At 45.5% G+C, this 14,579-nt stretch overlaps 1 protein-coding gene across 2 annotated transcripts in view; it reads right to left on the reverse strand.

The window, feature by feature from the left end:
* BAIAP2L1 (BAI1 associated protein 2 like 1) overlaps window positions 1-14,579 on the reverse strand; it is an 80,453-nt gene that overhangs the window by 17,938 nt on the left and 47,936 nt on the right. For both annotated transcript variants that reach the window (XM_027528317.1, XM_027528316.1), the window contains 4 exons: window positions 2,652-2,713; window positions 2,488-2,559; window positions 2,144-2,281; window positions 1,350-1,502 (listed from right to left, as the gene is read on the reverse strand). In XM_027528317.1, coding sequence (XP_027384118.1) covers window positions 1,350-1,502; window positions 2,144-2,281; window positions 2,488-2,559; window positions 2,652-2,713 — 425 coding nt within the window. The remainder of the gene's footprint in view (window positions 1-1,349; window positions 1,503-2,143; window positions 2,282-2,487; window positions 2,560-2,651; window positions 2,714-14,579) is intronic.

A 14,579-nucleotide genomic window follows, 5' to 3' on the forward strand; every position in this document is an offset into this window, starting at 1 on the left:
CTGTTTTCATGTAGACTCTGTGTTCATCAGGCATGGTCTGGGAGTGCCGATACGAATCCTGAACCCTGCCCCTTGCCCCACTCCTGTCCCCTGCCTGTGGCCTGGACACGCCAGGGACCAACGGCCTTGGCTACTGTGTCCAAGGAGCCACTGAAAGCGCTGGGGCCAGGGAAGGCTCCAAAGAGACTCCTGGTAGAGAAAGAAGGGAATTTGGCTCGCGTCACGAGGTAAAACGTAACTGGGACCCAAGGTTCAGTGTGCGGAAGACTCTGTCAACTACCAGAGCTCTCTGGAAATAGATCAAGTTGCCCCATTGCTGGGGGAGGCAGGGTGTCGTCACAGAGAGCTTCAAGGCTGCTTCCGGCCCCCACCGGTGGACACCCTCACCGTGGAAACAGTGCCGAAGCTACTACAGAAGTGCTGGGGACAGATGTTGTCATCGAATGCAGCAGGTTTGTTTTTCTTTTCTGTGACAGTTGGAGACCTTGGCTATTTAGATTTGGTAGCTGAATGTTCCTTCAAGTTTATGGAGTACGTAACTATGATATATGCATGCATACAAGGCCAGGTTCCCCCCAAAAGGAAGCAGCCCGATATCCAAGCTTTTAGAACGCTTCTCACATGATGGAGTGCTCTCTAAATTACTTCATCGTGAATAACAGTGAATATTTGACCTCAGTCACTGCTAGTTTTGGATGCTTACAGAAGCCAAATAGATTCCATAGTTTTATTAAAAAAAGAAAAAAAGGCGGGAAGGAAATCCAGGACACAGTTTGTGATGACTCCTGGAAGGACGGCCTCACAACTGCACGTGCTGAAGGAGGGTGACAGCGCTAGTTACGGGGCTGATGGCGTCAGGAGCACACACACCCTGAGGAGAGTGACAGAGGACCCCATCCAGCGGTCCTGAAGCTGTGACGGGGTCTGTGGTCTAGGGCAGGATATCCAGCAACACCGTCTACACGGACCCCCAGGCGAGCCTCTCAGACCACCCCGGTGGGGTCCGGGCTGGCGGGACTCACCCCGTGGTTCTGGTGAAGACACTGATGCTGAAGATGCATCAGGGAGAGTCTGAGAGAGGCTGGCTCATGGGTGAGAAAAGGGGAAAGGTGCCATTTCTCAGCCGTTGATTAAATATGAATGGGTGTTACTAAATTCAACATGATAAGCAAACATTTGACCATTTCATCTACATTTCTAAAAGTTTACTCATTCAAGTTGGTCAAAAATGATTTCCTTAGAATTCTTTCCTTGGCAAAATGAGCCCCTTGCTTTATACTGGGCACCTATGGAAGGTTAAGCACATCGAGGGCGTTTAATGTGAGGAAGACATTTGCTGCTGCGCCCACCTGCATGTGGTAATGGTGTATCTGACTCGAAAAGCTGCAGTGCTTGTCGACTAGAAAGCAGAAGCGCCTTTTCTCTTCAAGCAGGGCTTCTTTGCAACCATCTGCAATAAATTTCTGGATTTCATTCTGGCGAGAAGTAATGGTTTCTACATACTAGGAAAATAAATAATAATTATACAAGTATGACATGAGGAACCAAACAGCTACCCAGCCTGACACTTATCTCCTGCCATCTTTACAGAGGATTTATTTTGATAATGGAGTGAATGCTGAAGGCAGATAAACATTAGACAGACCAACAGAGCCCTAACCTGATCTGAGCAGGTATCAACATTCTCATTAAGGTCCCTGACCCATGCCTGGAGAGAGGTTCCCAAAGGCCCTACATTCCACTTGGCAATTTGCATAAAATATTACTTTTACTCCAGGGACAGGATCATGTTTCACTGGAAAATAATGCCTTTTGGAACCAGAAAGTTCAAGATCAAATCACATTTACAAGTGCCAACCATGTGAGTTAACCGAAGCCTCACTTTTCCCATCTGTAAAATGGGGACACAATGCTTATCACTCTCCCAAAGTCAGGAGAAAACACCAGTGCTCTTGACTAATTATTCTTAACTCTGGGGAACTCTGCGGCCTTCAGCTCCCACCAAGTCAAAATGCTTATTTTTGACTTTCAGCAGCAGCACATCTGATGGATAAAGTATAGGCTGACTGAGATAAGCATGCCTCCCATTAACTGTATAAACCATCCACCCCAAAATAAAGTAACACAGTGCTGAAAGGTTTACCTCAATCTCTTTGCATTCATATTTGAATGGATTTCGTCCTCCTTGACTTTTCCTTCTTATCTTCTTCAATTCAGCTTGCGATTTCTCCAGAGAATCTAATCTATGCCTGTGTTCTGCTTGGTATCTTTTGAGAGTCGCCTGTAAGGTAAACGTTGCACCTGTTTTCCGGTCTGGCTGTGTTTTAACGGGGTACTGCAGCCTTCATACTCACTGCCCCGCCAGCTCAACCATGGGGAAGCTCTCCTTAGGCTCAGCCATCAGGCGAGCGCAGCCTCCCTGAAAACTCGGTTCCCCTCCCCGGGCGCCCTCCACCCAGGGCAGGTGCAGCAAAACCTGGTCCTCACATTCATATATTTCACATCAAGCTCTGTCTTCTTCTCCAGCTCATAGATAATCTCCTTATGGAATTTTTTGAACTGTGAACACAAGTGAAAAGTTGAGACCAGGTTTGAGACTTGAAGCAAAATAAAATAAGTATATTTGGTAAATAGAAAAACTGTTCACATACATTTTCATCAAGACTCTCGTTGAGTTTCTTGTGGATACTCGAAATCTCTATAAGAACATGGCCTGTGAACAAAATCAGGGATGTTAGGATGAAAAGCCACCGTGTGGTGTGTTGTAAAGATACGAGAGGAAGTAAACTGGTGGGTGAGGTCTAGTCCACAGCTGCTCCCAGGGCAGGTGGGCACCAGGCCCCGGGGCACTGGGAACACTGGCTGTGGCCCAACAGCAGGGGTGGACACCCGATGACAACACCACCACAACACAACACTCCACAACGCCCGCCAGCTCTGCCTTCAAACTCCCCTTGTCCTCTCGCTATTTACCCATTTCCTAAGCTGAAGCCTACTTATCCGGTTTAATTGTTAAATTCTCTTATAAAAGATTATTGGTCATTATAGTAACTAATTATAGGAACAAATGACTCATTTTTGATCTAATCCCCTGGGTAATCTGATTATCTGTCAGGCATAAAAGATAAAGGTTATTTTCTTTTTCTTATTTTAGTTCTTTTATCACTCTGGAAAATCTAAAAAAAAAAAAAAAAAAAAATCTGGGAAACTGCAGCAGGGACCTTGTTCTGTCTCCTGGGGCTACATATTCCAGGACAAAGGAGTTGTTGCTCCAAAAAGCAACTAGATGCTCCAGGTGCATCTCTTGCAGCGTGTGGCAGAGCGCTGCCTCCCGGCTTCTAGAAGGAAGGGAACAAGAGCCTCCCTCTGCCAACGGAGGTCTCTACAGGAACCAAATGGGCCTGATATCCAAGAACTGGGAGCAACAGCGTCAGGACCACCACCAAGTCATACCACACCACACAACGTGCCGGGGGGACCATCCTACAGTTCAGTGGGCAGGTGAAAAGGAACTCTTTGGGCAAAACTGAACGGCTGTTGAGGAGGGAGAATGAAGAGGATGACTACGGCAGACGTGGGGAAAGAGGGAAAGACTGCAGACTGGACTCGGGCTTCGGTGAGCACCTCTGTGCAAAGGACTCTATCGTGCCCAGCTCTGGGGACACCTCAGAACATCTGACTCTAGGAGAGCCAGCCCAGGCTCCTCCCTCATCTTCAGACTCAGAAATTCAACCCATCCTGAACATGCCCACCTGCCATCCCATCGGGCACCTCGTGTTCAGCATGCCTACCGGTACACTCACCATATTCTCTAACCCCAGCTCCGGGCTGCAAGCCAGCCAGTCCTAGGGGTTGACGCCCCACCCGTGTGTCACACTCACGGACAAAGACTCACTCCCTGGTGCCATCGCTTGGGCCAGCTTGGGGGTGGAACCACGCCCTGATTCATCCTGTTTCCTTGGGTGACAAACGTGCCAGCCCTCCCCTGCCCAGCAGAGGCGGCCCATGGGGATGACATAGGACGCCCGTGTTCGCTAGACAACCTGCTCCAGCAGAGGTGGGGGAGTCTCCCCAGACGCCCTGCCCCACACGTGTCAACCTGCCAGCTGGACCTCAGAGGAGCTGCCCTCCTCTTTCTAGCTCTCATTTCTCCTGACTCCCAGCCCGTTCTCTTCTGGATCTTCTTCCTCCCAGGTGCCAGGGGGCTCTCCAATTCTACATGTAAAATGTCACTCCCTCCCATGGTGTCCCAGATAAACCAATTCCTCAGCCTGAAGCCCACCATGAACGGTGTTGCTGAAAATGACCATGGTAGGTGGTGAGGACAGAGAATCTCCTGGAAGGATATAACTGGGTTAATAGGTTAGAGGTACGGAAGCCCCTAGGCACCATGTGATTCCAAGAACTGCTGCTGGATAAGCATGAGTGTGAGGGCCCCCGCCAGGGTATCAAGGCACCCACTGTGCACCTTCAGTGATCCTGACTCCATTTATCCTGTGATTCCGTTCTCCTAAAGCTCACCATGAAACAAATACACAAACCAAGCTCTTCACAAAGGAAGCCTTTATCTGACCAAGAATATAATTACATTAATGTCGTTTCATGTATTGAAATAATCTGAGGTGAAATATTAATAAACTTCACATCTATTTTAAACCCATAAATAACTCCCGGTTGGAGATGAATAATAAACAACAACAAAAACCAATTATTTGAAAATCAAGCACTCTATTCTGAGCAAATCAGATCTACTTAAAATAATTTTGCTTAAATCAGTCAGAATGATTCAGGCTAGGAGGAAAGTGTTCACAATTTTTTTTTTCATGTTGTCAAGAACTTTATTTCTACAATCTTATATAACATCGACCTCCGAGATATGTGCTGCCATAAGTCTGGGCTTGTGAGAACACCAGCACTGTTGAAGCGGGTGCTCGGCCTGACCTGAGAGCCCGGCTGCCTGCACCCCTCCTCATTCTCCCCTCCTGCCCACGCCCCCTCCCCACTGCAGAGCCTGATGGAAGGGCCCAGTGAAACAGACCATTCACTCTGCGGGCAGGAACGGAACACCTAGCCTTACCCCTGCTAAGTCCCTCTCTGTTGGTGGAATTTAAATGCCGACCTCAGAGCAGCAACTTCTGAGTCCTCAGGCATAAAAAGGATTAAAAAGCATCTTTCCTGTGATTATGCAAGCTGCCCAAAGAGTATTTTGGAACAGAAAATGAAAACAGCCTTTATGTTCAATGTACAGAAGTTTACTCTTAATAAAGCAAGTGTTACTTTATGTCTGAGATGTGGAATCACACATGTTTTACCCTTAGCTCCATAACCTACTTTTTCATAAATTACATTTAGGAAGAAAAAACTTGTTTTGAAAAAAGAAAGAGCAGTTGAGAAAGCATAGCCCAGAATCCAGTGGAGCAAAACTAAGTAAACGCCCAAACAGGAGTCTACGTGCCGGTCCCAGGAACTACAGCACTGTATGTACAGGATCAGTCATTTCCTTTTTGTCCCTTTTAGGTTTTGAGTCAATATTTTGGGAAGAAACTCATAGTAAGTACAGTAATGTGACCCAGTCTGAATAAATTATATTCTTAAATGGCAGTATTAAAGGAATTGAAATATATACCTATTTTTCAAAATCATGATGTTGATACAACTAAAAAGTCAATGCCTACCATCAATTTTTTCTCTAAAATTCATACAAATAATAGCTATTGGTGGTAAACTCTAATTCTAGGAACCATGAACAGATCTAACATTTTGGACAATACTGTATGAAGATACACATGTTTAGCCAATAGACAGTATGGACTTTAAAAAACAAAATTTTGAAAAGTATTACCTGTATGAACACAAGGTTTTCATCTGAAACATGGGTTAGTCATGGCACTATTAATATATTTTCAACTAGGAAATTATTCATCAGTTCATGGTGCAAGTTTAGAGGAGCCAGAGGGAAACTACTAGCAGACTTCGGGGACACAGAACATGTAGGCGTAAGTGTTATTTCTCATTTACATTTGATCATGGATACTCACAACCTCTGTTATTTCTGGAGAGTGCAGAGCAATGACTGAGTCACACGCTATTTCCTCCATGTGACTTCAAGTGGAATCGGACAATAAAATGACAAGGTGGAAGCCAACCCACTATGGGCCTAAAGTTACACTGTATGAATTAAAGGAAAAGTGATTAAAATAAAGAGTTACTGTAAAAAGGCCATACTTTTCCTGAGAGTTTTCCAAATACCTAATGTGATGCAGAAAAAATATAATGAAAGTAAAAGCAAATTATACACAGGTGGGAGATGTTAAAAAAAAAAACAAAACCAGATGCACTCAGGGTTATCAACACTGAGTTAGCACAGAGCCCGTCGTTAGTAACCAGCAACAGGCGACCCAACCTGCCAGCATCTCAGAACATCTCTCAGCGCTGTCCACCTAAGTCCCTGGGTGCAGGTGGATGGAGGGGCTCCTCTCTCGTCACTGTGGAAGTTGTGCAAATAAACAACGTGCAGACAGGCACGATGCCAAAGGAGCGAGCGGGTGGTAACCAGAACATGCTCTTCACAGGCTTGGGTGGGTGTGATTCTGTCCTGAGCACTGAAGAGAAACCCTGGCTGGTAAGGTGTGCGTGCCCAGGCAGAGGAGCAAGTGAGCCCCATAATGCATGACATACGCCAACAGAACCCCCCCACTCAACAAGCCATTTTCTGGGTGAGCACTCATCTTCCTGAAATAAAATCCACGTATGAGGCTGTCAACCTGTAACTAGTCACCGTGTTTTACTATTTTTTGCTCCTTATACAAATATGGCATGCGTGCTTGGCTGTATCTGACTCTTGGCGACCCGTGGACTGTAGTCCGCCAGGTTCCTCTGTCCATGGAATTTTCCAGGCAAGAATACTGGAGTGGGTTGCCATTTCTTCCTTCAGGGGATCTTCCTGACCCAGGGATCGAACCGGTGTCTCTTATGTCTCCTGCATCAGCAGCAGATTCTTTAGCATTGGCGCCACCTGGTAAGCCTTATATGTTGTGTGTGTGTGTGTGTGTGTGTGTGTGCGTGCGTGTGTGTGTGTGTGTGTGCTTGTGTGTGTGTGTGTGTGTGTGCTTGTGTGTGTATCTTTTAAATGCTTTGGAAGAACTCTTAAGACTTACAGAATGAGAGAAATAGACACCAAACTCTTCTAAGCTCATCTCTCTCATTGACCCCCCCCCCTTTATTCCCAGGGTCCCCAAAGGAAAATTTTCAGTCTCCCACTATCAAACAGACTACACTCCACTTTCTTCCGCCTCACAGCCTTTCACAATACTGTAGTTAAAGGGACTCCATCAGGATCCATCCATTATGAAAACAGGCATACCTGACTCCTGTTGGTTAGAACCAACTGTAAGGGCACTTCTGGCTTCTGCTCCAATGCATAAAAAGCTTTGAAGTTGTCACTCCCTTACTCACAACAAAAAACAAGCTAAACACACTGAAAAACAACTGTCAGATTCATCAGAGAATTAGAATGATGTGGAAAATCAGAGTTTACAGGGAGTAGAAACTGATGCTGGAGCCACGGTTGCCAGGAACGCAAGGGGTAAATGAGGAATCACTGGAGGCTCCGTGTGGAGAGTTAAAAACAACGCAGGCTCACTTCTCAGGAGTTTCGTCTCTAGGAGGCACCCCCACCCCCCAACCAAGTTTGTATTGTAAGGAATGGAGAAAATTCCTCTGGGGCTTCTGGTGGTGGGGAGGGGAAAGTGTTTTGAAATTTGCTCAGTTATCCTGTTCTTGCTCTGTTCTGAGTAAGGAAGGCTAGCCCTCCAGGGAAACACTTTTCTAAGCCTTATCTGATCTGGGGAAGGACAATTAGCTACCTGCAACCCCTCTCGCTTTCCTGTCTCAAGTAAGGAGAGGGACAAAAAGCCTGAGAAACTCTTCAGCAGGTCATGACCCCCATACTGTGGCCCACCAAAAACCAGTAATACACCACAAAACAACCAAAATGGAGATTTAAACATGGGATTATAAAGGATGCTCCTCCTTTCCAATACTTTACCACGTCACCCATCAACCGGACTCCAGGATAATAACAGTGGGTTATAACTAACACTCCATTTAGGAGGATTTTCAAAAGCAACCCAAAGACAACGAGGGGGACAAAACTAATGGCGAAAGGGCAGTCCTTTTAGCAGAGGGCGCTAAACAACTAGATACCCACTTGCAGAGAAACAAATCTAGAGCCTGACCGTACATCTTTCATAAAAAGCAACTCAAAATGGAGCACACACCTAAATGTAAAATGCCAAACAATAAAACTTTAAGAAGATAAAGCCAGAGAAAATTCACATGACTTTGGTTTAGCACTGAGTTTTTAGCTATCACGCCAGAAGCATGATTCGTGAAAGAAAAAACTGGCAAGCTGGACTTCATTAAAATCACAAACTTCTGGTCTGCAAAAATTACTGTTAGTAGAATGAAAAGACAAGTTCACAGACTGGGAGGAAATATCCGCAACACACATATCTGATAAAGGACTTGTATCCCAAATAATAAAGACCACTTAAAGCTCAAACATAACAAAAACAGCTCAGTTAAAATGTAAGTTATACAGATGGCAAATAAGCATATGACAAGATGCTCTCCATGTCATATGGGAACTTACAAATTAAAACGAGATACCAGCACACACCTGTCAGAATGGCTGTAACCCAGAATGCTGACAGCACCAGATGCCGCTGTGGAGCAAGAGGAGCGCTCATTCAGGACGGGCGGGAACGCAGAGCTTCCTGCGGCTTCAAGGCAGGCAGTTTCTTACCCAGGTAAACAGTCTTCCTCAATTTATTCGAACTATTCTTATATTCAAAACTAGTCTTATCCTAGTAATTGTACTCCTAGGTGTCTACTCAAATGCCTAGAATTATTACGTCTGTGGAAAAACCTGTATGTGAGTACCTAAAGCAGCTTTATTCATACTGCCAAAACCTGGAAACAACCCAACTCAGTGGATAAACCAACTGTGGCACGTGTGTACAACTGAATGTTCTTCAGGGACTAAAAAGAAACCAAAGAAACCAGCTGTTAAACCACAAAAAGATGGAGGAATTTTAAATATATGTTGCTTAGTGAAAGAAGCCAGTCTCAAAAGGCTGCCTAATATGCAATTCCAACTAAATGACATTCTGGAAAAGGCACAACTATAGAAACATTGATGGGAAAAAAAAAAAGAATCAGTGACTGCCAAAGGTTGGTAGGGGTGCACTTTATGTATTTGTCAAGCTCATAGAGGCCCAGTGTAAACTATGGTCTTTAGTTAATCATGTGCCAGGCTTGGTCCATCATTTGTGACGAATGCACCACACCGGTGTAGGACTTAAAAACAGAGCAAACAGTGAGCAGGGGAGAGAGCAGGGTGACAACTCTGTGAGGTCTCGCAGTTCTGTGTAAACCTAAAAGCACTCTAAAAAATAAAGCCTATTAATTAAAAATAAATTTGCAGCAGTTGCGTGGGCCCTGCAGTGATTAGGAACCAGCCCCTCGCTGGGAGGAACACACACGCGGCGTCGGAAGCTTCTGGCAGTTACACATGGAAGACAAGTGGATCTCCCGATTCCGTTACCTGTGTGCCGGCCCCCCACCCAGGTGCCCGCCAGGAACATACAGGCCTTAAGAGTCTGGTCGTTAATGAATACACTGAATCAATGCATGGAAGGCTGACTGCAGTAAAGCATGGAAGTTCAGTGATGGCAAGAGAAGAAAACCAGTGAAAGCTGGACCCCTCAGAAGGTGGCATCTGTAGTGTTTGATTCTACTGCTATACGCATCCTGGTTACAGAAGTGCCTACAGGAAAAATGACTTTGGTGGAACCCACATGCCTGGGTCCTAACCTCTGGGCGTTCATCTGCAGCCTCAGCAGAGCCGGCTGTCACCTGGGGCTGTTTCTACCCACAGGGCCTCCAGGAGCAAATTCCTGGCATCTTTGGTTTCTTATCACCAAGATTTAGTAACACTGAGGTCCAGTCTCAGAGGCTCCTGAGCCACAAACAAGATAATTTTTAAAAAAAGAAAACGAGACATTTTTGTTTATAAAATTTTCAGTTTGCCAAGCAAGAAGCTACAATCCCAGACTCCGTGGGTTCAGTGCCAGACACCTGGCAACCTGAGTTGTGAGGATTAAGTATCCTGATAAGGGAAACGTACCATGAGCAAGACACATACTAGACACTTAGTATTTGACACCTTCCAGCTTCCTGACCTCTGGTAAAGATTGGGAGAGGCAGGGAGAAGCTGGTATAAACTACTTGTTTGGGAAGTGTGGCAGTAAAAGAAAAGTGGATTAAGGAGGTCGCTAGAAAAAGAAACATTAAAACATTTTTTCTTTTTTAAGAGACATTTTTCTGAATAAGGTCTGAAGAAAGAATAAATGGAAACTAATAAACCCCATAGGACTGACATGCTGAATTAATTTTAAGCTTATGTAAGAATGCTTTTAAAGATAAAATATTACTATTATCCTAACATAGAGAAGGCTGAGCGCTGAAGAATTGATGCTTTTGAATTGTGGTGCTGGATAAGATTCTTCAGAATCCCTTGGACAGCAAGGAGATCAAACCAGCCAAACCTAAAGGAAATCAACTCTGAATATTCATTGGAAGGACTGATGCTGAAGCTCCAGTACTTTGGCCACCTGATGCGAAGAGCCGACTCATTGGAAAAGACCCTGATGCTGGGAAAGATTGAAGCAAAAGGAGAAGGGGACAACAGAGGATGAGCTGGTTAGATAGCATCACTGACTCAATGGACATGAATTGGAACAAACTTGGGAGATAGTGGAAGATAGAAGAGCCTGGTGTGCTGCAGCCCACAGGGTCGCAACGTCGGACTCGACTTAGTGACTAAACAACAACAAATTATTCTAATAACAGGACTTAACTCTCAATGGGAATTATCATTAGAAACCCTTCTGGATATTTTAGAATCAAGTCTTTTCAGGTAGGTGCAGAGCAAATGCAATCCTACAATATCAGAGATCTAGTCTTACAATACCTAAGGTAATACCTAGGAAAGATGTCCATTCAGAAGATTTTAACTAAGTATTATTTTTAAGTAGGGTAGAGATTTGGGGTTTAGGTGATAATTCTGTCATTAGATTGGTTCAGGAAGCAAACTGAATGTTCATTTTCTACTTCATTGTTGATTAGCAATTAAAATAATTTAGCCTACCTGCTGTAAATAAGTGCTGTCAAGTTAAAGTACAGGATTTGTAATGAAGATATTAAAAGTTGGATGTTAATGCACTACTCTTATTTTAGCTAAAAGAACAATGTTTATTCAAGTGTATATATTATATATCAGATAATTGATCAGTTTTGCATCCATATACAGATTGCAAGCAGTTGTCTTCTTACATGTGAATGCAAAATACAGCATTAAAAGATTAGTTATATCACGTGAGGTACATTAACATTAATTATTCATTTTCCTTTTTCATCGCTTAGTAGATTAAGGCTAAAAGACAACCATTTTGAAGCCAGTAAAAATGAAAGCAAGCGCATTAGTAATAATGAATGAAGGTGACAACCAGTTATTCTTACAGAGTCACTAATGAACTGTAGGCATTTTCATTTAAATATTAAAAATGCTACACCTGAAAGATGCAAATTATTTAAAATAATTAAAACAGGACCCTGAAACACAACAATGAGGTCAACACAGAGAAAAGTCACTGAGAAACAGTTTCAATTCAGTATTAACAGTAAAAACCACCTTAAAATTTTTGAGTGAGTTTTTTCAAAAGACTACAGCTGTCTCAGTTTAAAGCAACTAGCTCTAATTAGGCAAGTTTAAAAACACGAAATAAAACAAAGCTTCTGCTCCCAGTGGAAGGCCATTAATCTAAAACCACACACCCCAGGTGCATGTTGGTTAGTTCTATTATGATGTGAATTTAAGGGAGACTCCACAAAATCCAGAATCCATTTCATTCTCTCTCTTACTCCACAGAGACAACAGGAACACAGAGTAAGAACAAGCAGAGTAACCCGGTGCTCTCACAGTCCAGCATTCTTTACCTTTTTCCAGCTCAGAGGGGAGAGCAAATCTCTGATGCTCACAGGGTCAGCACGTGCAGGCTGCCTCACAGAAATGGCCTCGCTTAGTCCTCACCAGCTCAGAGGGAGGAGCTCTGTTATCCACTGAGTGGAGGTGGGAGCTCAGACAGAGGCCTTGGAGGACTTTCCCCAAATGACACAAGTACTAAAGGCGGTGGGGCTGGAATCTGGACTCATGTCTGACCCCGAGCCTGCGCCCTTGACCCCCTTGCATCCTCACTCCAGCATGAGAAAGGACCTGGATTTTCCCACTGGGCCCCGAGGACAGAATGATGCCCGGCACGTGTGAAATACAGGGAAAGGCAAGTCTCCCAGCATCTGCTGGGACGCTTTAATTAGTAGGGCTTTTTTTGATTGGAACAGCTGCCTGGTGGGTGGGGCGGTGTGTGGCTGGCATCACAGAGGCACGGATGCACTGGGGAGGGCTGGCCTGGCGGCTTGAAGCCATTTCAGCTCAATGTGTCGGTTATGCAGGAAGTAAAGCTAAAGGGGCAGGACTGCCTCCCCAGGGCAACAGGTGACAACCGGCCTCCCACACCTGTCGTGGCCCAAACACACACACACACAGGCCCAAGTGGCCAAACAGAGCAGTCAGTGGCCAGCCTGCTTCTGGCACCTGAACTTTTTGAAACAAAAAATGCTTTAGGAAAGGAGCCATCAAAAGATGATGACCCATCGCAAATGGCAGGGACCCCACGCCTGCAGCCCAGCTCACACTGGAGAAGGGAACTCTGGAAAGGGTCCCTACTGGCAAGTTCCTGGCGCTGTGAGGCATTCTGGGGGTGGGGAGGGCTGCTCCCTGCCTCCCTGGACCGTCTGTGAGGTGGACGTGTAAACAAACAGCCCCTGACAGAACCCGGTGAGACTCAGACGAGGACACAGAAGTGAAGCATCTGGCACGCTGTGATGCTCACAACTGCTGGCTTCCTCCCAGCTGAGGGAAGCCACAGGGCACACTGTCGCGTCTCAGTGATCCTGGGTGAGCAAACGGGCCCGTCTTGTCCACGGGGGTGGAGAACTACACGCTCCCACAGGGAACTCCGGACTCACATTTCCTCTGGGTCTAGCAGGCATCCAAACCTGAGACCTCGGAAAGCCACCCTGACCCCGCCCCTGGCAGCCAATGCCCAGTCCCGCCCAGCATTCCTGCTCGCCTGCACTGGTACCACAGCTTCCCGCCCTGTCTCCCTGTTCCCACCCTTCTACAGTCTCTTCTGTGGGCAGAAGCCAGAGAGAGCCTTTTAAAGCCTAAGTCAAACCTTTTCATTCTGGGGTTCAAAATCTCCAGAAGCTCCCCACCCCCACCTCAGGTTAAAAGACAACATTCTTACCATGACCTACAAGGCCCCACAGGACCTGTCCCACCCCTGTAAGCCCCTCTCCAGCCCTCAGCCCCTCTCTCTCCAGCCTTAACTGCACCTCTACCGACTGGCTTCCAAACTGCGACCCAAACTCACAAGGCCTCAGGAACGCTGCACTTCCAGCCTCCAAGGGACTACTCTCCCTGGACATCTGCCTGCCACTCTCCCTCTAGCCCGTACCTCCTTGACCCCCTACCCAAACTGGCTACATCCCATCCCTCTTTTCCATCACTCATCGGCCCCTCACCTTATTACCACCTGGCAAATCAGACCTGTTTACCACCCATAGAACGCGAGTTCCCAAGAGCAGGGACCTTTACCTGTTGATTTATGCCTAAGTGACCAGAACAACGCCTATCAATTGAGCGCTCACTGAATTGAACATACTGATATTTAAATGAGGAAAGAAAAACTACTGCAATCCCTTGATTACTGAATACTGGGTTTTATGTACTTTTCAGAAAACCATAGAAGGGCTTTTTTTTGTTCCTGTTGTTAAAGGACAATTTTTCATGAAAGCAAAGAAGAAACAAACCCTGTCCTCATCCCAACACTACCGTGCTCACCCTCCTCCCCAGCACAGGGGCTCTACCTCGGTACCAACAGAGGAAAACTGAACGGAGTGAGACGGAGGCAGCCATCAAAATGATGATCACATGGATTACTTATGAATTCAAAGAAATACACGTGAAAGGCTCAATTAAAACAGCAGTGCCCCCTCAGTATTCACAGCAGCACTAATCACACTAGCCAAGACATGGAAGCAACCTCAGTGTCCATCGACAGATGAATGGATAAAGAAGATGTCATGTATACACATATACACAATGGCATATACTCAGCCAAAAAAATAATGAAACCATGCCATTTGCAGCAACATGATGGACCTGGAGATGGTCATACTAAGTGGAGTAAGTCAAAGACAAACATCATATGGTACCGCTTATATGTGGAATCTAAAAAAAAAAAGGTGCCGATGAATTTATTTACAAAACAGAAACAGACTACAGCCACAGCAAGCAAACTTATGGTTACAAAGGGGAGAGCAGGGAGAGGGATAAATTCGGAGTCTGGGATTAGCAGATACAAACTACTGCACATAAATGAGTAAGGTCCTGC

This window comes from Bos indicus x Bos taurus, chromosome 25 (genome assembly GCF_003369695.1).
Source record: "Bos indicus x Bos taurus breed Angus x Brahman F1 hybrid chromosome 25, Bos_hybrid_MaternalHap_v2.0, whole genome shotgun sequence".
Taxonomy (NCBI): domain Eukaryota; kingdom Metazoa; phylum Chordata; class Mammalia; order Artiodactyla; family Bovidae; genus Bos; species Bos indicus x Bos taurus.